Source organism: Terrapene carolina, unplaced genomic scaffold (genome assembly GCF_002925995.2).
Source record: "Terrapene carolina triunguis isolate 2854851 unplaced genomic scaffold, T_m_triunguis-2.0 Scaffold66, whole genome shotgun sequence".
Lineage (NCBI taxonomy): Eukaryota > Metazoa > Chordata > Testudines > Emydidae > Terrapene > Terrapene triunguis.
In genome coordinates, this window is record NW_020664417.1 from 73,942,684 (window position 1) to 73,969,367 (window position 26,684).

The 26,684-nt window shown below is 44.5% G+C and overlaps 1 protein-coding gene across 1 annotated transcript in view; it reads left to right on the forward strand.

Moving 5' to 3' along the window:
- The window catches only part of LOC112114389 (ligand-dependent nuclear receptor corepressor-like protein), a 131,831-nt gene that overhangs the window by 54,912 nt on the left and 50,235 nt on the right, over positions 1-26,684 (forward strand). The window contains exon 2 of the mRNA XM_026648013.2: positions 2,002-2,067. Coding sequence (XP_026503798.2) covers positions 2,002-2,067 — 66 coding nt within the window. The remainder of the gene's footprint in view (positions 1-2,001; positions 2,068-26,684) is intronic.

A 26,684-nucleotide genomic window follows, 5' to 3' on the forward strand; every position in this document is an offset into this window, starting at 1 on the left:
CTGGCATCTGATTTTGAACAGCCAGACACCAGAGCGATTAGAAGAGCACAGCAAGGCGCGCTGCGCATCAGAGAAGCTTTGAAAACCAGTTTCATGACTGGCCAGGCTTCGGTATGACAGTTGCGTGCGTTTCTCCTTGATGCAAACCCGCCCCCTTTGTTGATTTTAATTCCCTGTAAGCCAACCACCCTCCCCCCTTCGAAATAAAGTAACTACTGTTTTGAAACCATGCATTCTTTATTAATTTAAAAAAAAATGAGATAGCGGACAAGGTAGCCCGGGTGGGGTGGGGGAGGAGGGAAGGACAAGGCCACATTGCTTATTGTAGCCACATTACAAATCAAACCGTTTGAATGACAGCCTTCTGTTGCTTGGGCCATCCTCTGCGGTGGAGTGGCTGGGTGCCCAGAGCCTCCCCCGCCCCCTCGCGTTCTTGGGCGTTTGGGTGAGGAGGCTATGGAACATGGGGAGGAGGGTAGGCAGTTATACAGTGGATGCAGCGGGGGTCTGTGCTCTTGTTGGCTTTCCTGCAGCTCCAACAGACGCTTCATCATGTCAGTTTGCTCCCCCATTAGCCTCAGCATCGTGTCCTTCCTCCGCTCTTCGCGCTCACTTAATTATTTCCTGACCCCTGCCATTGAGTGCCTCCATGCATTAAGCTGTGCCCTATGAGTGCGGGAGGACTGCATCAGCTCGGAAAACATATAATCGCGAGTGCGGTTTTTTCGCCTTCTAATTTGCGATAACCTCAGGGCGGAGATGATAGAGGGAGCGTAGAAACATTCTACGCTCTACGATTCTGGGGGGACTGCATGGTCACCTGTGCTGCTGAGTTTGCCACGCTGACCAAACAGGAAATGAAATTGAAAAGTTCCCGGGGCTTTTCCTGTGTATCTGGTTAGTGAATGGGAGTTCAAAGTGCTGTCCAGAGCGGTCACAATGGAGCACTCTGGGATAGCTCCCGGAGGCCAATACCGTCAATTTGCATCTGCACTTCCCCAAATTCGACCCTGCAAGGTCGATTTTAGCGCTACTCCCCTCGTCGGGGAGGAGTACAGAAGTCAATTTTAAGAGCCCTTTTGGTCAACGGAATGAGGTTGTTTGTGTGGATGCAGTCATTTTTAAATCGACCTAACGCGGCTAAATTCGACCTAACCCCGTTGTGTAGACCAGGCCAAAGAGTCCCTCTTGCCACTCCAACAGTGTTGGAAACTCCTCCCCCCTTTCCAGCAGTAGACTTGAACAACCTCTTCTGTTTCCTCTTGTCAGTTGCCTCCTGACACATCATCTTTTCTTCCATTGTAGTCCTATGTAATTGATATTTCCAGATGCCTAAAGTAAACTGGTAAATCTTGAAAATATTTTGATTTGTCTCATCCTTAATTTTAAAACATTTTTGTGTGAGACTAGGGAGAATTCTTGGGAGAGCCTTCTCTTCTCCCCCCCCCCCCCCCCCCAAGTGCACTATTATATAATTTTAGATATAATTCAAAAAGAGGAAACAAGCTTTGTGTTAGTCTAGAAAAGTTCATAATTGATACATTTGTAGAAATTCATATTATTAGAATGCATATTCTAGTTATATAATTCTGAAGATCAAAGCTGAGAACCTTCTATTTTGAAGCTCACATTTTTGTCATAGAGGAACCTATCTCTCAATGTAATGAAGATACTACTTCATTTGTGGACAAGCTATGAGGTTAATCGTCTCACCTTTAAGATTCCTTGTAGTTATTTTTAAATCTGATAAGGTTGTTGGGGCATGGCTTAATAGGCTGATTCGGTACAGATGGCAATTGCCTTGTCTTAGGTTGATCTTCTAATTCTGTTGAACGGCACTATAGATAAAGGAAAAAAATATTTCTACATGGTAAACTGTAACAATTTTTAGTTGCTATATATGTTTAAAAAGTATTTGTCTAGTTGTGGCTTTTGTGTTGGTTGATTTATTTTGAGGTAAAGGGTTTTGTTCACCATTTTAAATGTTTCTTTTGTTTTCAGGTTTTGAAAGTATTTTAGAAGGGCTTTATGGACCAAGGCTACGAAGAGACCTCAGTTTATTTGAAGGTAAATGACCCTGTATTTAGTGCACTGGGTTTTATTTACTAGCTTTTCTTTTAGTTAGAAAATTTATTTTTAAGCATTTATAGAAGTCTGAGAAGGAAATCTGAAGCTGTGAAAATTTATTGTGTTTTCTCTAATGCATTTTTTCATCTTAGCCTCCTTCCCATCCTCATACTTTCTGTACATATACAGAATTAGTAGCTGGAACTTGTTAGTAATGAAGTGCCTGGATTAACTAGGCATCCCTAAGTATCTGGCACAGGAAAGATTTTCTTTTCTGAAATACTGTATCCCTTATTAACTTTCTTTTTGTGAGCAACTTTCAGAAAGGAAGGAAAACAGCTTAGTTCTCTGACACTGTTGCTATCAGAATTAATTAGGAATTAGGTGGTTCTCAACAGCCATTCATTTTGCATAATCACCTACTCTTAAGAGGCTAAGCAAATTTTTATAATACAGTGGTCTTCTAGCATCCATGTAACCTCATCTTTTTCCAAGTTTGCAGAGTTATGCTGGAATAACTGTAAACAGTTACAATTTTTTTAAATTCAAGTTGATAGGAAAATGTACTTTGTGGTATGATGTTAGTAAATGATGGTGCCATATTAATGGTTTCTCACTAAAACAGCACAGGGGAAGCCTACATGAACTTGCCTGAATTTTTAAAAAGAAAGGACGTTGTCAAATCTATTTTCATAATTTATTGAAAAAAACTCTTTTTATAACCACTTAGCCACCCAAAAGCTTTTCCCTTGCCTTACCTTTCATTGCCTCACAATTTGTTACTGACAGTGTCATAAGTGTTACGTTATTGGCAATGTGTGAGATAGATGTAGTGTGTAGCATGGTATAAAAGCTCCATTGAAATTAATTTGAATAACTGCATTACTTGAAGGTGGCAAATCCATGATTAAGTTATGTAAATCATTTTGTTAGTAAAATCTTTTACAGTATTCCATCGTTTTATATCTTTTGCATTTGTTTGTCTCACTTTTTCAGTGATTTTTTTTTTTTAATTGTTACAATTTTTGTTTATACTGTTTTTTTGTTCCCTCCATCTGTAAAGCCAGGTATGCCATCAGTCAAAGAGATGATAAAATGTTTATGTAATTTTTACATGTTCCTAAAAATAACTTTTCCAGAATAATGTCACAGTTTTAGGTCTGATACAGTACTAACTGATTACTGTGTACTGTGGTGGAAACAAATACACTTCATCATTTGGAAAGGGAAGGGAGCATTCCTGGCTTTCTAATGGTATAAAGCACTCCTTTTCTAGACAGAATTACTAGTGGGCACAAGAGACTAGATTTTAAACCTATTAGTGATCCAAGATTTGACTATTCCTTGGGCACTGGAATTTTTAAATTTGGGGCATAGAAGGAAGAAAAACCTTTTTATGGTTTGTTTTGTAAGTGGATTGAAAGCAGTTCAGAAGCATGGAATGCTAGTAGTATTGGGATAATGGGTAGAATACAGATAATGCAGGTAAAGGAACATGATGATCTACATGACAGATCTCACTACTATATAATTGGTGCATTTATGTATATGGGATATATTAATGGGGAAGCTGGTAGTGACCCCTCTATTTAGCAGGTCTAACACTTTCCATTATAAAGAATTTGTGTAATCTTTTCTTTGAAAAGGTCTTGTATCTCCCTTGTTTGCAATAGACCTTTGATATTTGACATCGAGAATTCCCTTGGACTGTAGAAGTGCCTTTTCTGTGTCCCATGAAATTCTACTCAGATTTGGCTGAGATATATATTGTTAAATTGCCATTTTCTGTCATTATTTTGGCAGGATGCCTGAATCACTGTTCTGAACCCCTGGGATATATGTTTGACACCCCTGCTGGGTTCATGCCACAGCTGCTACAGCGGAGCACACTAAACCAAGGAACTGCCAGATCAGCTGTAGTAAGGGAAAGGGAAGGAGTCAGACTGGGATGCCCTCCGACTATATTTTTTTTAAATTTGTTTATTGGTATTACAGTGGCATCCAAGAGGTTTGGCAAGAGCTCCCTTTAACTCTGAGTTCTACATAGATGAACACATTATCGGTCATCTTATGCTTGCTTGAGGTACTCAGTTCTCATCCATTGCTTCACTGGTCAGAGTCTTTCTGACTGTCCTTTAGCAATGGAACTCCTGGTTACAACTGACTAGTTCCACATCATAGCTTTGAATGACATTTTATCATATTTGCCTCTTCACCTGGGGCTCAATTCAGCAATGTACTTAAACTCATGCTTAAATACCTTGCTGAATTGGTGTCTCAGTTCTTTGTATTATTAGAGGGACAAAATGGGTGAGGTAATATCTTTTATTGGACCAACTTAAACAGTCTCCTTCCATCTTGTATTTTGCTATGATAGCCTGAGTAAGTTTCCCAGGCCTGAAGAAGAGGTCTGTGTAAGCTCGAAAGCTTGTCTCTCTCACCAACAGTAGTTGGTCCAATAAAATATATTACCTCAGCCACCTTGTCTCTGATATCACTGGTCTACAATTTTTGAGAAGTCGTCTGCTTCAGAGATAAAATGTGCTATTTATTATGTATTTTGATGTGCTGAATTCAAATATGACAATTAAAACAACTGATTGGCTACTGTTTCTAAGATATTTAAGTTTTTACATTTTATGTCTATGTATATTGTGTAGATAGTAGAGTTTTAATCATAAATTGTAAACCTAAGTCTTTTCATGTGTTTATGGTTGCTTTACATGATAATATTTCACCTGTCCTGTTTATGTAACACTTTAAAAATCAGCAAAAGGGTTATATAAATAAAATTTATTATGAAACAAAAGGCAAAAAACTATTCTGTACATAGTTTAGTCCTATTCAGTGTCTACTCGGCGCTTCTTGGCTTGTCTCTTGTATTCATTAAATGGAGCATCTCTTGTCACTGTCCAGCAATAGTCTGCAAGCATTGATGGGCTCCATTTTCCCTGATAGCGTTTCTCCATTCTTGCAATGTTCTGGTGAAATCGCTCGCCGTGCTCGTCGCTCACTGTTCCGCAGTTCGGTGGGAAAAAATCTAGATGAGAGTGCAAAAAATGTATCTTTAGTGACATGTTGCAACCAAGGCTTTTGTATGCCTTGAGGAGGTTTTCCACCAACAACCTGTAGTTGTTTGTCTTGTTGTTTCCGAGAAAATGTATTGCCACTAACTGAAAGGCTTTCCATGCCGTCTTTTCCTTGCCACGCAGTGCATGGTCAAATGCATCATCTCGAAGAAGTTCACGAATCTGAGGACCAACAAAGACACCTTCCTTTATCTTAGCTTCACTTAACCTTGGAAATTTTCCACGGAGGTACTTGAAAGCTGCTTGTGTTTTGTCAATGGCCTTGACAAAGTTCTTCATCAGACCCAGCTTGATGTGTAAGGGTGGTAACAAAATCTTCCTTGATTCAACAAGTGGTGGATGCTGAACACTTTTCCTCCCATGCTCCAATGACTGTCGGAGTGGCCAATCTTTCTTGATGTAGTGGGAATCTCTTGCACGACTATCCCATTTGGAGAGAAAACAGCAGTACTTTGTGTATCCAGTCTGCAGACCAAGCAAGAGAGCAACAATCTTCAAATTGCCACAGAGCTGCCACTGATGTTGGTCATAGTTTATGCACCTCAAAAGTTGTTTCATGTTGTCATAGGTTTCCTTCATATGGACTACATGACCAACTGGAATTGATGGCAAAACATTGCCATTATGCAGTAAAACAGCTTTAAGACTCGTCTCCGATGAATCAATGAACAGTCTCCACTCATCTGGATCGTGAACGATGTTGAGGGCTGCCATCACACCATTGATGTTGTTGCAGGCTACAAGATCACCTTCCATGAAGAAGAATGGGACAAGATCCTTTTGACGGTCACGGAACATGGAAACCCTAACATCACCTGCCAGGAGATTCCACTGCTGTAGTCTGGAGCCCAACAGCTCTGCCTTACTCTTGGGTAGTTCCAAATCCCTGACAAGGTCATTCAGTTCACATTGTGTTATGAGGTGTGGTTCAGAGGAGGAGGATGGGAGAAAATGTGGGTCCTGTGACATTGATGGTTCAGGACCAGAAGTTTCATCCTCTTCCTCGTCTGACTCAAGTGAGAATGATTCTGGTGCATCAGGAACCGGCAGTCCTTCTCCGTGGGTACTGGGCGTATAGCTGATGGAATGTTTGGATAATGCACAGTCCACTTTTTCTTCTTTGACACACCTTTCCCAACTGGAGGCACCATGCAGAAGTAACAATTGCTGGTATGATCTGTTGGCTCTCTCCATATCATTGGCACTGCAAAAGGCATAGATTTCCTTTTCCTGTTCAACCACTGGCGAAGATTTGTTGCACAAGTGTTGCAGCATATGTGTGGGGCCCACCTCTTGTCCTGATCTCCAATTTTGCAGCCAAAATAAAGGTGATAGGCTTTCTTAACCATAGTGGCTATACTGCGCTTTTGTGATGCAAAAGTCACTTCACCACAAACATAGCGGAAGTTATCTGCACTGTTCACACAAGTACGAGGCATCTCTGCTCACTTTGGCTAAACAGAAATGTGTCCCTTTGCAAAATCAAACACTGACAAATAAGAGAGCACGACACTGTATGATTTCTAGAGCTGATATAGGGCAATTTGTTCAGCAGAGTGATGTAAGCTTCGTTATGATTGCATCATCCATGACTTCTAGGAATAACATGATGCAATTCATATCATGTATGACGCAATACCAGCTTCAGATTGCATCATTCATTGTTTTGCCTAAAAAGCAAGTACTGTCCAAACCCAGTCATAGATTTATTCCTAGATCCAGTCAAAGATGTATTTTAGTCATTTCTGGTTTAAATTGAGATCCCTTCCCTTTATAACTCACTGTAGTGGGGTGGCTACCCTGCTCCTGCCTGAGGGGTTTAAAACAGCCCTGGCAGAGGGCTGGGGCAAAGGGAAAAGCTACTGGGCTGTTTGGGGAAGTAGCCACAGCTGGGCCACGCCCCAATCAGGCCCCAGCTGGCCCTATATAAGAGGCTGGGAGTCAGGCACTCAGCAGTATCTCTCTGCCTTCAGAGAGAGAAGGGCCTGGCTGCAGGGAGCTAGACAGGGTACCTGTAGTGGAGCAAGGCTGGAGAAAGGCTGGGGAGCTCCAGCCTGGATAGCCCCAGGCTGCGGCTTGGTAATAGGCCAAGGGGTACTGGGGGTTGCAGAGGGCAGCCCAGGGCTAGGCCAAGGCAGCAGGTCCAAACCCCCCTTGCCAGTGATGAGTGGCCTATACTGCAGTCTGCCCCAGGGAGCGGGGGCTAGTTGGTGACTGGCAGTGGCCTAGTGCTGAGGCAAGGTGGGGATAGTGGGTGGGGGTTCCCCTGGGAGGGGAGACCTAGTGGGTGGGTATTGCCAGGGGGCAGCACCCAGAGCAAGGGGCACCGGGGTCCTGGAAGGGACACGGGGGCCAGTGCAGAGGACAAGGCGGATCACCGGCCTGCAGAGGGCGCTCCAGAGGCTGGGGAGCTAATTCCCTCCCAGCAGGAGGCGCCGCAGGGGTGAGTCCGGACCCCTCTACACTCACTTATCCTCCGCCATTCCCAAGTCAAGGGTCGTATATACTGACCCAATAGCATATCTTGAAAACTAGAGCCAATCAACAATTTTAAGCATCATTTTTGTTCTCAGTGACCCAGAATTAGTAAAGTTTGACTACATTTATTTCAGAAGCATTTTGGCTGTAGAGCAGTGTATTCTGGGACCAACATGGCTTCAACACTTCTTTCTTCTATTGTCAGTTTTCTGTTTAGACTCAATAAATTCATTCTTTTGAGTAACATCAAGGCACTGACTCTTGGAGGAGTTCGAGGCTTCTTGAATCAATGAATCCCTCAGACTTTCATGTTCCTTCACTCACCAACTATTGAATATGTCAGTTTCTGACTATATCAGTAGACCCAAAGCTTCATTACTCTTTACATGGTCCTGCTGGATCTTTATTTATTTTAATTAACAAGCTTTTCTTGCCCTTTTTTCCCAATTCATTAGAGAACCTCTTGGCCCCAAACTCCAGTAGCATAACTTTTGCTAAACAAATCAGTTGGTTCACTTGATGCTGTATCAGGTATTTGTCTTTTTTTGCTTTGCTATCTTTTTTTGCAGATAGAGGAGAAACGGTGGTAGAGAAAACACTTTTTCCTCCTTCAGGTATTTAAAAAAAAAAAAAATCTTGGATTTTTCTGAGGAAGGCAGCAATGGGTGTGTGTTTTGGGGGGGAGGTTTGGGGGGTATTATTTTGTGTCATTCTGGAGTATTTACAAGAACATAACACTTGAAAGCTTTGTGATACTAGAAATATTATGCTTTACTTTCATCCACCAAATGGAAACTTCAACTGTTCTAAAAAGTTAAAAGGGAAGTGATGAGAACATTAAGCTTCTTGCTGTTCCTATTAGAAAACAGTAACAATGCTATAGGAAGTGGATTGGGATGGAGTAATTGATTAATTGGGGGGGGAGGGCACATGTTTTGTGGGTGGAAAACTTCATGGGACTTGATTTGTGATAACCTAGAAAGTTCTGCAAGGTAGGCATTGTCTGACATCTATATGTAATAAAACAGTAAGTCATGTATCTCTCTATTCCAACCGTCCTAGACCATTGCAACATCAGATGCAACTCAATTAATTGCCACCCTTAGTCTCAGCTACTTTGCATGCAACAGTTTCATTGGTTGTAACGAGTCAGAGATGTGAGGGAGAGTGCACAGATTGTGGCAGTTAGGCCAAGTAATCCATCATTCTTCTTCGAGTGATCGTCTCTATTGTATTCCACTGAGGGTTATGTGCATGCGCCCAGAGCCGGAGCTTTTGAAAGTAGTCCACACGTGTACCCTTGTATTGCCTCGTTTCACCCAAGGCGATAAAAAGCGGGGTGGACCACCAGTGTCCTCAGTTCCTTCTCACCACCTCATGGTCTGATTGGGAGCTTCTGTTGCCATCTCGTCCTTAGTGTGCATTTTCAACAAATTTTAGAAAAATTGATTCAATCCTTATTCATAGTTAGGATTTTATTGTTCTTTATAGGTAATTTCTAGTTTCATAGTAGTTGATAGGGCTAAGGACATGGGATGCCGCTTCGGTTGTTTTCCTGCCAACCAGTCTTTCCCCTCCCTCGTTACCTGGGCCTGGGTAGTGAATTATGCCGAAGACACTAGGATTCAAAATCTGTGCTTCCTGCCTTTGCTTGTTTTCCATCAGCGATTAGCACCAGTGCTGTTTGTACTGTTTGGAGGAACCCCATGTCACGTTCATGTGCGGTATCTGCCTCTCCTTCCCTGCCCGTATGTGGGAAAGCAGAGTTCTTCGCCTCAAAAAGCACTTATTGGAAGCTGACAAGGGACTGAAATCGGATCCTAGCCGGGAAACCCCCACCGTACATTGGTCTGAGCAACCTGAGATTGCTCCCTCTACTGTACAACATCCATCTGGCTCTGCTGATACCAGTGCTATGGAGTCCGTACCATGGCCTACCCATGAGTCTCAGAAGCATGGCAGTAAGTCTTCCTCCAAGTCCAAGAAAGACATTGCACTGTCCACAAAATCCAGCCCCGGAGGAACGACTCGTTCCAGGGCTCACAAGAGCAACAAAAGGCTGAACCGCTCACCAGATCCGTTGATACTGATCTCAGACCCTTATCCTCTGCCTACTTCAGCTCTGCTGGCATCCCAAGAAATGTCTGTTCGGAGACTGATGCCTTTACTTGTTCTGTTCCCATCGACAAACCAGATACCACTGACTCCGGGGAGACTCGGAAGTGTTCCTGGCCCCCACAAGCTAGTTTCCTTAGAGGGACTGAGGTCTCTGCGTGCTTCGCTGTGCTTATCTGCTACCCACACTCTGACACACCCTGTTCTGATGGCTCCATCAGCACTGCCATTTGCGGAGGTCTCAGATTCCTCCAATTCTGAGGATACGAACGTTCGCCTGCCTGCCACTCCCATTCTGGAAGCATGACTACTGAAGGGTTCTGACGGCACCCTGCAGTTCCCCACTTTGTAGGTAAGGCAAAAGTGGTACCCGGCTCCTTGGGCGCAGGCTCCACAACAGCAGGATCAACCAGGTTGGCCATATTGGAGCTCATAGCTTCAGTATTCGCCTTCAGAGCAGTCCTGTTCGTCTTGGGAGAACTCCCCGACTTCGCCCACACAACCTTTGTCTGATAGACATTCAGAAATGGGTTTAGACAATGCACCGATTAGCCCGGCTCTGACGGTACCAGTGGATCTGGAGAGACTCCTGTTGTTGTCTCCAGACCCTGTCATGTCATTGACATCTTCCTCCCCACCAGATGACTACCGACCGTTTCAAGAGCTGCTATGGAGGATAGCCACTGCTCTTGGGATCCCACTAGAAGAGGTGCAGGACAGTCAGCATCAGTTACTAGACATTCTGCACGCATCGGTACCAACAAGGGTGGCTCTACAGATCAATGAAGCCATTCTTCAACTGGCACGCACCATGTGGCATACCCTAGCCATATACATACTGACTCTGAAGGGGCCGAGAAAAGATACTATGTCGCCCCCCCCCCCCCCCAAGAGGTCAGAATTTCTATTTTCACATCATCTACCTAACTTCTTGGTGATACAGGCTTCATTGGAGTGGACCAAACAACACCACCTATGCTCCACCCCGGCAGACAGGGAAGGTAAGAGACTGGACCTTATGGGTCGAAAGGTCTTCTCCTCGGCTGGACTACAGTTCCGGATCTCTAACTACTTGGCACTGATGGTCAACTATGACTTAGAATAATAGAATCATAGAATATCAGGGTTGGAAGGGACCTCAGGAGGTCATCTAGTCCAACCCCCTGCTCAAAGCAGGACCAATCCCCAGACAGATTTTTGCCCCAGATCCCTAAATGGCCCCCTCAAGGATTGAGCTCACAACCCTGGGTTTAGCAGGCCAATGCTCAAACCACTGAGTTATCCCTCTCCCTATGGCTGGATGAAAGAATTTGCAGACAGGTTGCCCTAGCAGGATGTAATTGCTTCCAGGCAATTTTACAGGAAGGCAAGTTGGTCGCCAGGTCCATACTTCAGGCTGCAGTTGATTCAGCGGACATGTCCTCATGTGTATTAGCAATGGGAATTGTCATGAGGAGGGAATCCTGGTTACATTCCACAGGTTTCCCTAGAGAGGTGCAGAACACAATCTAAGACCTTCCTGTCGAGTCACAACTCTTGAACAAGAAAACTGATGATCCATTACACTCACTAAAAACTCTAGAGCCACCTTACGATTCTTGGGCATTTATACACCGGCACCAATGAACATTTTTTATCACCTACCACCACGCCAAAGCTATAGATCACCACATTTCTACTGACTACGAGCCTCTTCAGAGTGCCCTCCGGTACGCAGAACCAGTCTGCCTGTTCTGGCAACACAGATCTATGCACAACACACTCAATTGTCATGAAAATGGTATTTCTGAGTGCGACTAGAGAGCCGTCAACCATTCCATATACCAACGTTCCTACCATCCACCTCTTTTTGTGAGTTATCTCAAACTCTTTCAACCAGCATGGAGAGCTATAACAACAGTCAAGTGGGTCTTGGACATTGTTTGCCTTGGAGAGGCTGAGTTTATGACACTGCCTCCTTCGCAGCTCTCCCCCAACCATCCCCCAGAGATCACTCTCATGACAGTATTCTTGCCCTAGAGGTGGACTCCCTCCTGCAGAGAGGAGCAGTGGACCCAGTCTCTTCAGCCTTTCAGGACACAGGGGTTCTATTCTAACTACTTCCTGGTACCCAAGAAGAAGGGGTGATGGAGACCAATTTTGGATTTCCAACTCCTCAACCTCTGGATTTGCAAGCCAGAATTCCATATGGTCATGCTTGCGGCCATCATTCCCTTGCTAGAAAAAGGCATATGGTTTACGGCTTAGATATGCAAGACGCCTACTTCCATATCGACGTACATCCCGGCCCACTGAAGATTCCTGAGGTTCAAGGTGGGACCTTGAATTCCAATACAGGGTTCTCCCATTTGGACTTAGAACCACTCCATGAGTCTTCACAAAGGTTTTCTCCATGGTAACAGCTCACCTCCGATGTTAGGGAATCCTTGTCTTCCCTTACCTGGATGACTGACTGCTAGCAGCACGGTCCAAAGAGGAAGATCAAGCATTGACATTCCAGCTTCTTCTACTCCTCTCCTCTAGGAGTGAGCATCAGTGTCAAAAAAATCAACTTTTTCACCCTACTTGGTCCCTGGAATTCATAGATGCTTGCATCGACGTGGCCTCCACATAAGCTTATCTGCTATGGGATCGATTTCAGAGCCTACTGGACCAAATATTCGTAGACACCTTAAATCTTTTGGTTTTGGCCAGGACCTGCTTTTCCCTCCTTGGGCACATGGCAGCGTGCACGTACATCGTGCCTTTTGCCCGCTTACACCTTCGCTGTCTACAGCAATGGCTACAAAGGACCTATTCTGTTATACACCAATCCATGGACGTCTCAGTGAAAGTCATCTCCTCACTTTGGTGGTGGCCAGAACCGCTACAAGTATGCTCCGGGTTGCCCTTTCTCCCATCTTCGCCAAGTGACAATAATGATACGCGTCACTTGCATTCTGGGGTGCTCACATAGAAGATCACATGACACAAGGCACCTGGACCACACGAGAGGCCAGGATGCACATAAACAAAGTATGCCACGTGTTCTTACCAGCTATCCACTATCGCCACATTTTCATCATATAAGGGCACATTCGCAGACTGCCAAACGATACTACTTTCAAAAGCTCCAGCTCCAGGTGCATAGCACATGCATATAACCCTCAATGGAATGCAGATTGGGACCACTCATCTTGAAGAATCTCCAGTTACAGGTAAGGAACTTCCCCTTCTTCAAATGTTGATTTGCCACCTGTACAGCTCAATGCAATATCCCCAAGTACAATCATCCATACAACAATCCAAACAACACACACAGTAATCCCAAACACACAGAGTCCCTCATCTCAGAACACACCCCTCATTGGCCACCTGCACAGATGAACACGAAATCCAATAGCACAACACACACAGTTGTCCACCCATACTCCTAGTTTACATAAAATCATAAACGTGAGCCGCGAAACCACTAGTTGTCCTATAGAAAGCTGGCTAGTCCATCTTATTTTTTTTTTTTAGTCATCTCAGTATTAAATTTTCAAGCTTATTTCTCATTCTAACTGTTGTAAATGTGGAAACTGCTGATTGATACTGCAAGCGTGTTTATGCATTTATTTGACTTGGCATGCCTAAAGTTGAAAGAAGTGTTAAACAAGCGGTTGAATGGGCTATGTAATGAAAACCGATACATTTCATAATGTAACAGGTAAACATTAAGAACTGTTTAGTAGCAAGATAGAAAATCTTCATGCTTATCTCAAAAAGTACAGAAAATCACTGTTTTTGGATTCATGAAGATCACATTTGCAATTGAATGGCACTGCCTTTTGAACTGGGAGTGAGATAGTTTTGATGCCATTATGTTCATCAAAACATAGCTGTGAGGATAAAGATTTAAATTTCCTATTCAAGGCTTTCCTGCAAGTCTTCACGATCATGTTCTGTTCATATTTCAACACCCCAAGGTCAATGGTGATTGTGCCATAAAAGCAATTCAAACAGTTTATTTTGATAAGGTTGGAAACCTTTTATGCTATCATCATTGACTTTAACAACAAGGAGTCTGGTGGCACCTTAAAGACTAACAGATTTATTTGGGCATAAGCTTTCGTGGGTAAAAAACCTCACTTCTTCAGATGCATGGAGTGAAAATTACAGATGCAGGCATTATATAATGACACATGAAGAGACGGGAGGTGCCTCACAAGTGGAGAACCAGTGTTGACAGGGCCAATTCGATCAGGGTGGATGTAGTCCACTCCCAATAATAGATGAGGTGTCAATTCCAGGAGAGGCAAAGCTGCTTTTGTAATGAGTCAGCCACTCCCAGTCCTTATTCAAACCCAAATTAGTTGTGTTAAATTTGCAAATGAATTTTTGTTCTGCTGTTTCTCTTTGAAGTCTGTTTCTGAAGTTTTTTTTGTTCAAGTACTGTATAGCTACTTTTAAATCTGTAATAGAATGACCAGGGACATTGAAGTGTTTTCCTACTGACTTTTTATGTTACCATTCCTGATGTCCGATTTGTGTCCATTTATTCTTTTACATAGGGACTGTCTGGTTTGGCCAGTGTACGTGGCAGAGGGCATTGCTGGCACATGATGGCATATATAACATTAGTAGACATGCAGGTGAATGAGCCCTTGATGGTGTAGCTGATGTGGTTGGGTCCTCTGATGGTATCGCTAGAGTAGATATGGGGACAGAGTAGGCAACAAGGTTTGCTACAGGGATTGGTTCCTGGGTTAGAGTTATCAACGATCTACAACCTATCCTGGAAAACAATCTCTCATTCTTACAGACCCTTGGGACGCAGCTTACAGACAGCCCCCCAACCTGAAGCAAATTCTCACTAGCAACTACACACCACACCATATCTTTGTGGATACAGACTAACACGGCTACCCCCTGATACTTGATATCATTGACTTTAGTGTACCATAAAACAAATAAAGAAATAATTGGAACACTTCATTTTGGATATGTTCTTCTAGGCAGATTTAAACTTACAAGTCAACTGCCAGATGCTGCAAGTAAATAGGGAATTTCAAGGAAGAATTAAAGAATTCATGTTGATATTAATGCAGAATGGTTTGTCAAATCTGAGAAAATCCAAAGAGGAAAAATGCATTTCTACTTAAAATCTATGCCTGAAAATAAAAAAATCCACAGAGTATTGCCCTCAAGTTAAAACCCTGTTAGCCTGGAAGACAATGTATTATTCAGAGTTGAGATGAAATTGGGCATTAAGACGCTACCAGCATCACCTATAATAAACTCCTCTCTTAGATAGCATGACAGTGAATATTCCACCTTCCTTGGGTGAAAGAGCTGTGTCATCATCCTCATACTGCCCTTTCTATCTCAAAGATGGTTAACAGAAAATACTTTCTGTTTGGGGAACTCACCAGCTGTTTTTCTGATCCTCATAGTCTGGATATAATTGCCTTTCTGTAGTAAGGTAGGCTGATCAAAGTTATAGTACAGTTTTCTGGGACAATGACTTGAGACACCGGGATGTATTTAGATGCCGTGTTACTCCTGGGGGCATTCTGTGCCAAAAAAAATAAAAATTCTGCAGAGAATATTTTAAAATTCTGTAAATTTTATTTCTCAAAATAACACTACATAATCACGCCAGTTTCAATCATTTTGGTAATTTATTTCAAAATACCTGTCAGCAAGTATGTCTGTAACAATACAGACAGACACGCAAATTCCCCCAGGAGTAGAGAGTTAAAGAAACCCCTATGACAACCCAGTTCCTGTTTCTCTGCCCCCTCCCCCCCCCCCCCAACCCCCCCCCCCCCCCCCCCAGAGCCCAGCCATGGTCTCCCCCCCCATCCAATTCACCCAAACCCCCTCCATCCCAGAGCGCAGCCACAGGACCCCCAGCCCAGCAGTGGCCCCCTGATGCTTGGTACCAGGCCTGCTTGGAGTTTCCTCTGCGCCGCCCTCTCCTTCCCTCAGGGCATGCTGGGAACTGCAGCTGCCAGGAACCCTCTAGCTCCCTCTCCCACTTCCCAGCAATGTCTTCCATGTGTGAGCTGGGCTCTGCCGGGTCTAGTGGCAGCTAGCAGCACTGCAGCCCACTACTTTGGGGGAAAGGAAATTCTGCGTGCATGTTAATTTCAGCAAAATTCTGCATTGCGCAGTGGTGCAGAATTCCCCCAGGAGTATACTGCTCTGCCTGAGAGGACAGAGCCTGCCCCACTACTACCTCCTCAGAAATATCCCGAAGCCCTGCCCCTACACACACAGAGTGCCACAACAGTGAGCAAGAGGGACAGACCTGCCTGCGCTACCAGGGAGGGGGATGTGACCACTCTTGTGGCTTCCCTTTGCTTCCCCATGAGAAGTCATTTTTCTGCAATGAAGCAAAGAAATCTGGGGGGGGGGGCATGAATTCTGCACAGATGCAGTGATGCAGAATTTCCCCAGGAGTACTGTGTATACCAATTCATTGAGCTAGCAGTTAGCACAGGGAAATTGCCGGTCTTTCATGGGAAAATGCCATTTTGAGCTGTGGAAAAAAGGCCTTTAATGGGCTCTCTTCCAAAACATAGACACTAAATGCATAAACCTGGGTAACGAAACTTGAGGGGCCAGACCTCCTTTCATGTTGGTGATACAGAATAGAAGATAGTTATCTCTAGCATTGGTGCCCACAGGTCTCTTTGGTTGTATTCTTCATGCTTTCATACAGAGTTTTAGAAGAATCACAAAGATCTTCTTTGCAGCTGAGAAGAGCCTGTTTGGTGTAGTCTCACTAAGGCAAAGGAGACAAAAATCATCCTTTCTCTTGGTGTATGCAGTGTAGTTGTAGCTGTGTTGGTCCCAGGATATTAAAGAGACAAAGTGGATAATATGGCTTATTGGAAGTTGATCCCATAAAAGATATTACCTCACCCACCTTGTCTCTCTAATCCTTTCTCTTGGATCTGTCATCCAGTCATCCTATATTCATAAAGGGGGGGAAAGGGAAAAAGCTCCCTGGCAGGGCACTTGGACTACATTTTTAACAAAATACAAAAGGTTTTAAGCGCTTACCTCACAATCAGAAATATTCAGATTTTTTTAAAAAGAAAGAATACTCACTTTGTCAGGGAAGATCAGAGGTGATCTGTCACCGGAGTGTGATGATAAACACTTTATTCTGATTGTGACTTTGTTTGGCCCCAACGGTATTCTTAACACTTTGGCATGTTTCTACATGGTGTACCCTATTTGAATTTTGATTTTGTAGGCAGTCACAAGCCACATAAAGACCTGTCATCACATCCAGCTGACAAACTACCTCCTAGCTTGCCTTTTTTTGGTGGTAATCATGTCAAAACATGTGGTATTCTAATATCCTCTTTGGGAGGGTAACAAGCCTTGTGGATTGGAGGGAAGCAGTGATGTGATATATCTCGACTTTAGTAAGGCTTTTGATACGGTCTCACATGAACTTCTTATAAACAAACTAGAGAAATATAGCCTAGATGACCCTACTATAAGAAGGGTGCACAACTGCCTGGAAAACCATACTTAGAGTAGTTATCAATGGTTCACAGTTGGGGTGAAAGAGCATATGGAGCGGGATCCTCCAAGGATTTGTTCTGGTTCTGGTTCTATCCAATATCTTCATAAATTATTTGGATAATGGCATAGAGAGTACACTTATAAAATTTGCAGACAACACCAAGCTGGGACAGGTGGTAGGCGCTTTGGAGGACAGTATTAGAATTCAAAATGATTTTGACCAATTGGAGGAATGATCTGAATGAAATACGACTAAATTCAATAAGGACAAATGCCAAGTACTACACTTAGGAAGGAATAATAGATTGCACAAATACAAAATGGGAAATGGCTACCTAGGTGGGAGTACTAGGCAGTTATTTCCCATTTCCCGTTCATGGGGGATAGGTCCATCAATAGCTATTAGCCAGGATGTGCAGGGATGGTGGCCCTAGCCTCTGTTTGCCAGAAGCTGGGAATGGACAACGGGATGGATCACTTGATGATTACCTGTTCTGTTCATTCCCTCTGGAGCACCTGGCATTGGCCACTGTCGGAACCAGGATACTGGGCTAGATGGACTTTTGTTCTGACCCAGTATGGCTGTTCTTGTGTTCTTACTGCAGAAAAGGATCTGGTTTTATAGTGAATCACAAACTAAATATGAGTTATCAATGTAATACTGTTGCCCCCCCCAAAAAAAAGCAAACATCATTCTGGGATGTATTTGCAGGAGTGTTGTAAGCAAGAAACGAGAAGTAGTTCGAGTACTTGCTCATGTCCATTTCACGTTAGGTGTGCACACACCATGTGCCCTGTTGCCAGAGATTTTTCCCTTAGTGGTATCCATCGGGCCAGCTCTAGCACCCTTTGGTGCCGTGCTATAAGGGGCACTGCCAGCTCTGCACCCTCTCAGTTCCTTCTTACCACCTGTGACAGTTGCTGGAACAACTCTTGCTTTGGCAAGACATTATTCAGTGGTTTTCTCTTTAGCTTAGTTTGAGTCTTAGTTTAGTAGTAGAGTAAATATTATTAGCGTTGATAGTTAGTTCCCCTCTCTTAGCATTAAAGGGGCTCCCTTCAATCCTGAGTGGGGCCTGCCCCAGTTCCCAGGCTTCAAACCTTGTGCCTCCTATGGCAAGTCTATTATGGTCAGTGACCTCACGCTTCAGTTATCTGACGTGTTTAGGAGAGGCTCCCATACGACAGCACAGTCAAATCTGTTGAGACCTTAAGCCTTGTATGAAGAAAGACAGGGAAGCTAGACTGAGGGCTATCCTAATAGAAGCTGCACTTAGACTGGCGTCGGAGCCAAGCTGATTGGATTCAGCACCAAGCACCTTGGCTTTGGTATGAAGCACCCGTCTGGCACCACACATTTCTCGGCACCTTTCTCCGTCTCCAGTGCTGAGGAAGAAACATAAGAAGCAGCAGTCTGAGAGATGACGCTCCTTGGTGCTGAGAAAGGACAAATTGGGAGGGCAGCAGATTGCTACCTGCGCTGAGCCACTCCTCCATCCCCCGGTTCCCTAGAGACACCGTCAACTGTGCCCCGTTTGCAGGGCCTATTGAGTTTGGTGCTGGACCTCCCGCCAACACCAGGAAGTGATTGCAGTGCTTTCCACCCCAAAGGCCTTTGCAGGATTCAGGGACTTACTAATCATTCCTGGTACTGCTGACCCCAATGGGACAACCTCCGATGAGCACAGCGAGCAGAAGGGGACATCGGGCTCCAAGCTCTTATCCAGCACTGGGACCCTCGCTATCTGCCAGAGTCAAATTGGTCTTTCTGTCATCTACGAGGGAATGAGATAAGAGGAAAGGTCCTCTCATGGATCAGTAACTGGTTAAAAGATAGGAAACGAAGGGTAGAAATAAATGGTCAGTTTTCAGAATAGAGAGAGGTAAATAGTAGTGTCCCACAGGGATTGATACTGGGACCAGTACTATTCAACATATTCATAAATGATCTGGAAAAATGGGTAAACAGTGAGGTGGTAAAATTTGCAGATGATACAAAACTACTCAAGATAGTTAAGTCCAAAGCAGACTGCAAGGAGTTCCAAAGGGCTCTCACAAAACTGGGTGACTGGGCAACAAAATGGCAGATGAAATTCAATGTTGACAAATGCAAAGTAATGCACATTGGAAAACTTAATCCCAACTATACATATAAAATGATGGGGGTCCAAATTAGCTGTTACTACTCAAGAAAGAGATCTTGGAGTCATTGTGGATAGTTCTCTGAAAACATCTGCTCAATGTGCAGCAGCAGTCAAAAAAGCTAACATTAAGGAATTGTTAAGAAAGGGATAAGACAGAAAATATCATATTGCCTCTATATAAATCCATGGTACTCCTATGTCTTAAATATTGCATGCAGATGTGGTCGCCCTGTGACGGGTTGGACCCCTTAGGAAGCCACCTGATATGCAGAGATACCACTGAGTCTACTTGTTCTGCCAGCATTGGTCCCTTTTAACCTGTCTTGCTGAGCCAGGCTCCCCCACCTTTTCGAGCCAAGCACACAGGCAAGGCCACAGCCAGCTGCACAGAGAGACAGAGATCCGCTCTGAGAAGGCTCAGCTGACAGGGCTTGCCACAGCACCCAGATGTCCACTTCCCTTGGAGTACAAACCCATTAAATGTGCCTCTTCCCTCAATGTGGAGGTGGGTATGCACAACTTCTCGCTACCCCAGTTTGAAATCACATAAACTGGGTTATATTATAAAACAGAAATAAATGTACACCTCTACCCCGATATAACGCGACCCAATATAACACGAATTCGGATATAACGCGGTAAAGCAGTGGCCGGGGGGGCAGGGCTGCACACTCCGGCAGATCAAAGCAAGTTCGATATAACGCGGTTTCACCTATAATGGACAACGTTTCCAGCAGTCATCTTGGGTGGGGTAGCAGGGGAGAACTGACGACCATTCGGCACCCAACCCAGACTGTGGTACCAAGACCAGTACTAACACAGAAGATGTGGGTCCAGGGGACATAACGAGAGCAGAAGAACAGGAGGAAGCCCCCACCTGGCCCAGGCCTCTGCTTCACCTGGGGGGGAGGAGGAAATCTCGGGGCTGAGTGGCTCACTGTCACAAGATGAGTTTAGAGCCCATGAGGAACTTCTAATGAGGATAATAGCCTCATTGATATTTTGACTGCAGCAGCCCCATCTAAAGTGGCCTACCCATCAACGAGGCTGTTATGGGTCCAGTCAAATCCCTTTGGTAGACCCTATCTTTTCTCCCTCCCGCTTCAGAGGACAGAGAAAAAATACTATGTGCCGGCCATGAGGTACGAATACTTACGTTCTCACCCGCCTTCAGGTTCCCTAGTGATGACAGTGGCCAATGAGAGGGACAGACAAGACCAGTCAAGCACTATCCCCAATTAGAAGGCCTTAAAGAGGCTAGACCTGTTTGGCAGAAAAATGTATTTGACTGGAGGGTTCCAGCTTTGTATTTCTAACCAACAAATCCTGCTTGGGCGGTACGATTACAATATTTGGGAATCTCTGGAGAAATTTAAAGACTTGCTGCCTCAGGACTCCAGGCAAGAGTTTTTTCTGCCCTATTAGAGGAAGGAAACAACATAGCCAGAGCTTCACTCCAGGCAGCCCTGGACATGGCAGACAGAACGATGGCTTCCTCAGTTGTCATGAGGCGAAGCTAATGGCTTCAGTCTTCGGGACCCCCACTGGAGGTTTAACAGTCTATCCAAGACCTCCCATTAGAAGATACCTCTCTTTTCTCAGAGGAAACGGACACGCAAAGTTCCATGGTCTGAAGGACTCCAGGTCTACCCTCAGATCACTGGGCTTCTATTCTCCAGTTCCTTCGAGGAAGCATTTCAGGCTCCAGCAACTGGTCCACTTCTTGGCACCACCACAGAGACAGGACCTGCTCAAGAAAAGGAGCTGGGGTTATAAACGTTGGCAACCATCCCTGTTCACCTCAGCCTCACTACCGGGGTGCATCAGATACTCGGGAGGCCCCAAACAGAACTTTTGAAGATGCGCCCAACGGCACTATATCAGTTTCTGCATCAGATAGTGCCTCCTTTTTGTTTTTTGACCGACTCTCCCACTTCACCCCAGTTTGATCCTTTGTCACCTCGGACCACTGTGTGCTGAGTACGGTGGTAGATGGTTAAACCCTTCCGTTTTCTTCCACTCCTTCCTCCCATCCCATTTCAGGGCCCCTTCTCATGAAGTACAAGCCCTCCTATAGGTGGGAGCTCTGGAGGAGTTGCCTCAAAACTTGAGAGGGAAGGGGTTGTACTCCCAATATTTCCTAATCCTGAAGGGCAAGGAGGGTCTTTGACCCAGCCTGGACCTGCGCTGCTTCAACAGTTATCTCAAGAAGCTGAGGTTCTGCATGGTCTTCCTGGTCTCCATCATTCCCTCCCTAGATCCAGGGAACTGGTATGCCGCCCTTGACCTGAAGGATGCCTGTTTCCACATTTTCATCTTCCGAGGCCACAGAAGGTTCCTCAGGTTTATTATAAGCCAGACCCATTAGCAATTCACTGTCCTCCCTTTTGGTCTGTCTGCAGCCCCTTCAGTGTTTACGAAATGCATGGTGGTGCTAGCGGTCTTCCTCAGAAGGCGAGATGTCCAAGTCTACCCATACCTCAACAACTGGCTGATCGAGTGCCGCTGAGAGGCTCAAGTAAAGAACAGAATCAACCTGCTCCAAACGACCTATCGAACACTGGGCCTGTTGATAAATGATCAAAAGTCTACTCTTGTTCCAAAACAGATAATAGAATTTATCCGGGTAATCCTAGACTTAACCCAGGCCAGAGCCTATATTCCAGAGGCTCGATGCCAGACAATGTCACATCTGATATCCAGAGTTAAGGCCCACCCTGTCATGGTTTTGCCTCATCTTTTGGGGCACATGGCTGCATGCACTTATTTGATATGACATGCAAGGCTGTACCTCAGACCCCTGCAGATGTGTTTGGCCTCCATGTACTCACCGAAGAGACACCACTTAGATTTAGTGCTTACAGTTCCCTTTCTGGTCCTCACCTCTCTCAACTGGTGGAAGGACCCATAGTCAATTAGTGCAGGCATTCCCTTTGTCACACCCTCCCCCAGCCTTCAGTATCCCTAGTTTCCAATCTAGGTTGGGGAGCTCACCTTGAACACCTCAGGACACAGGGCCTGGGGTCCCAGGAAGAGTTCTCCCTACACACACACACATCAGAGCTCAGAGCAGTCTGCTTAGTTTGCCAAGTGTTCCTTCCCCAGATCACAGGAAAAGTAGTACGAGTTCTTAGAAACAACATTTTAGCCATGTTTTACATCAACAAACAGGGAGGAGCGCACTCCTCCACCCTGTGCCAGGAGGATGCCCATCTGTGAGACTTTTGTGTGAAGCACTCCGTTCACCTCGAGGCTACCCAATTTCCGGGAGCCCTGGATTCTACAGCAGATAGCCTCAGCACATCTTTCTCCTCTCACCATGAGTGGTCCCTTCACCCAGAGGTCACCCGATTCATCTTCCAGAGGTGGGGATCTCCCCTGGTATACTTGTTCACAGCCAGGCAGAACAGGAAATGCGAACAGTTTTGCTCACTGCTCTGTCACAGCCTGGGCTCCCTTTCAGATGCCTTCCTGCTTCCATGGACAGAGCTCCTGTTCTGTGCATTTCCTCCGATGCACAAGGTCCTTCTGAAAGTCAAGTGGAACAAGGGGAGTATTAATTTTTGTAGGTCCAGCATGACCATGCCAACGCTGGTTTGGCATGCTACTAGACTTGTCAGAAGCGCCCCGCTGCCCCCCTCCCTCTGCCCAGACCTGATCACAGCCGTTTACTCCACACAAACCTTGGGGCCCTTCACCTGATCACATGGAAGCAGCATGGTTGAACTCAGAGAAGCAAGCCTGTTCAGAGCAAGTACTCCAGGTCTTGATAGATAGTAGGAAGCCGTCTACTACGGCTACTTATCTGGCTAAGTGGAAATGTTTCTAAGTTTGGTCTTCCCTCTAATCTGTGCTGGAATACCTGCTCCATCTGAAATAACTAGGCCTGGCCCTCACATCTATCAAGGTACACCTAGCAGCGATCTCAGCCTTCCACCCTCCAGTGAGCAGCAGGTCAGTCTTCTCGCACAAGACGTCAATCCGCTTCCTGAAAGGGCTAAAAAGGCTTTACCCTCAAATTCACAAGCTGATTCCACCGTGGGACTTAAACCTGTCGAAACTTGTGGGCCCTCCCTTTGAGTCACTGGCATCATGCCCTCTGCTGTTTTTTTTTTTTTCTGGAAGGTCGCCTTCCTGGTTGTGATTACCTTGGCCACAAGGGTCTCGGAAATCAGGGCCTTCACATCAGAACCACCACACACAGTGTTTTTTAAGGACAAGTTTCAACTGCTCCCCATCCAGCCTTCATTCCAAAGGTGATCTCGCACTTCCATGGTAACCAGGCCCTTTTCCTACCAGTTTTCTTCCTGAAACAGCACAAGAATTCAGAAGAGCAGCGCCTTCACTCGTTGAATGTTAGATGTGCCCTAACCTTCTATATCGAGAGAATCAAGCTGTTTTGTAGATCTACACAACTCTTCATGGCGATAACAGGATAAAAGGCCTGCCAGTCTCAGCCCAGAGAATCTCATCCTGGATAACCTCCCGTATGCAGACATACTACAAGCAGGCGGGCATCCCCACTCCTGCTATCATGACGACTCATTTGGTGACAATTCAGGCCTCGTCAGCGACGCTTCTGGCCCAGGTCCTGACCCAAGACATCTCCAGCGCTGCAATCTGGTTGTCAATGCATACCTTCTCCTCCCACTACGCCATCGCCTAGCAGGCTTGTGATCATGCCAGGTTCGGGAGAGCAGTGTTGCAATCTGCATGTCTATAAACGCCAAGCCCACCTCCTTTGGTACCTCTTGTGAGTCACCTAACATGAAATGGATATGCAAGCACTCCAAGAAGAAAAAACGGTTACTGACCTTTCTGTAACTATTGTTCTTCGAGATGATGTGTTGCTCTTGTCCATTCCATGACCCACCCTCCTGCCCTGCTGTCCGAGTTAGCTGGCAAGAAGGAACTGAGGCGGTTGCAGAGCCGGCAGTGCCCCTTATAACAGTGCATAAGTGCGGAGCACCAGAGGGTGCTAGAGCCAGCCTGACAGATACCACTGAGGGAAAAATCTCCAGCAACAGTGCATGCAGCACTTGCACTCCTAACGTGGAATGGACATGAGCAACACATCTCGAAGAACAACAGTTACAGAAACGTTAGCAACCATTTTTTCCACTCAGCACTGATAAGGCCTCAACTCGAGTTATTGTGTCCAATTCTGGGCACTACACTTCAGGAAAGGTGTAGAGAAAAGCCAGAGGAGAGCAACAATAATTATTAAAGGTCTAGATAACATGATGTATGAGGAAAGATAGAAAAAATGGATTTGTTTAGTCTGGAGAAGAGAAAACTGAGAAGGGACATAAGTCTTAATGTATGTAAAAGGTTGTTATAAAGGAAAGGGTGATAAATTGTTCTCCTTAGCCACTTAGAACAGAACAAGAAGTAATGGTCTTAAATTGCTGCAATGGAGATTTAGATTAAACATTAGGAAAAACTTTCTAACTGTAAGGGTAGTTAAGCACTTGAGCAAAGTAATTGTGGAATCTCCCTCATTGGAGGTTTTTAAGAACAGGTTAGACAAATATATGTCAGGGTTGGTCTAGATAGTAATTAGTCCTGCCTCAGTACAGGAGGCTGTATTAGATGACCTTTCAATGTCCCTTTTGAGTCCGACATTTCTATTATTCTAGTCCAGGAACAATCTCCAATTAGCCTTATGTATAGTAGGACCCACTATGTTCTGTGATTCCAAGATAGAGGAATTTCTCACAAAATTCAACCCCTGCCACAAAACTGAGCTCTAGAATCCAAGCTTTCATGTAAAACAAAACAAAACAAAGCAAAACCTCTTTTATGATTTCAGAGTAAGCTTTAAAAACATGAGCTGATTCTAAAGAGATGTCTTCCAGATTCTGCAGACAGCCTGAAACAATAGCTCTAAAAGTTATGAACTGTTAAAGTCATCCAACAGAAATATTCAGCTAATATGCTTATCCCAAGTCTCACCACCTTCTGTTCCTTCCTGGCTGCCAAAAGCTTCAGCTGTCAAAACTTCCAATTTGTTGTCACCTCCTCCCCCGGATAACTTTTATACTATAAATACAAAATATATAGCACAATCCCAGTATAAAATTCTCTTGAATATTAGTACTGTAGGGCAGAATAAAACAAACAGAACTAAATTTAAAAAAATACAAGTAATGCTGGTTGCATTAGTCATGTTGATATTTAATTCAATAACCTATCTTCTTTGTTAATTAAATAGTATTTCCTATAGGAAATTACACATTAAACCTGTGTTCCATAATTTGCACTAGCCACCACAGACTTCCAGGTGAAGTTTTACGGTATTCATTTTAACTTGTGAAACCCTAAATAGTCCTAAAGTGACTCTAGCTAACGATCTCCTGGCTTAAATGAGAGGCCGCTGTATGACATACTCTGTGAGGAGATTCTCTGCTCTGGAATGCATTTATTTCCTCCCTTTTTTTCTTCCAAAGCCTGTCTTTGTTAAATGGATAGAATTCTAACACACTTGTGAAGAATTAGTTATATAAATTTATGTATAGATTTCAGAAACTAGTATAGTTATCTGAAATATAATAATCCTCATTAGAAACTGTTTGATACTGAAGGAGTTAAATGAACCCCTTTACTTCAGTGGAAAGTGGCAGAATTCCCTTGCCACGTTGACGTTTAAAAGCCATGCACTTGGAATATGGGGTGGCATCTGACTTGTATTTGTCATGGATACCAGGCACGTCTCCAGTATGCATAATGTTGTGTTAGAACCGCAAGGTATCATCTGAGGATTTAGACTTTTCTACAGAAATTCTGTCTGGCCTTGTCTACGCTATTAAATCCAACTGTTACTAGCACTGATTGTCAGCAGTCAGTTTAATTGAACCAGTATTGAAAACTCTTTAGTTCAGATTGTAGGCAAGGCCAAACTGTGTTCAGTACTGTTTCAGCAACTCACTCAGATAACAGTTTTTAATTACAGTTTTGGAAATTATATCCCAAACAGTATGTTCCTCTTTGCTCTTAAAGCAGTGGTTCTCAAACTTTTGTACTGGTGACCCCTTTCACACAGCAAGCCTCTGAGTGTGACCCCCCCCCCCTTATAAATTAGAAACGCTTTTTAATATATTTAATACCATTATAAATGCTGGGGGCAAAGTGGGGTTTGGGGTGGAGGCTGACAGCTCGTGACCCCCCCATGTAATAATCTCACGACCCTCTAAGGGGTCACGACCCCTAGTTTGAGAACCTCTGTCTTTAAAGTCAACAAGGAGTCTGGTGGCACCTTAAAGACTAACAGATTTATTTGGGCATA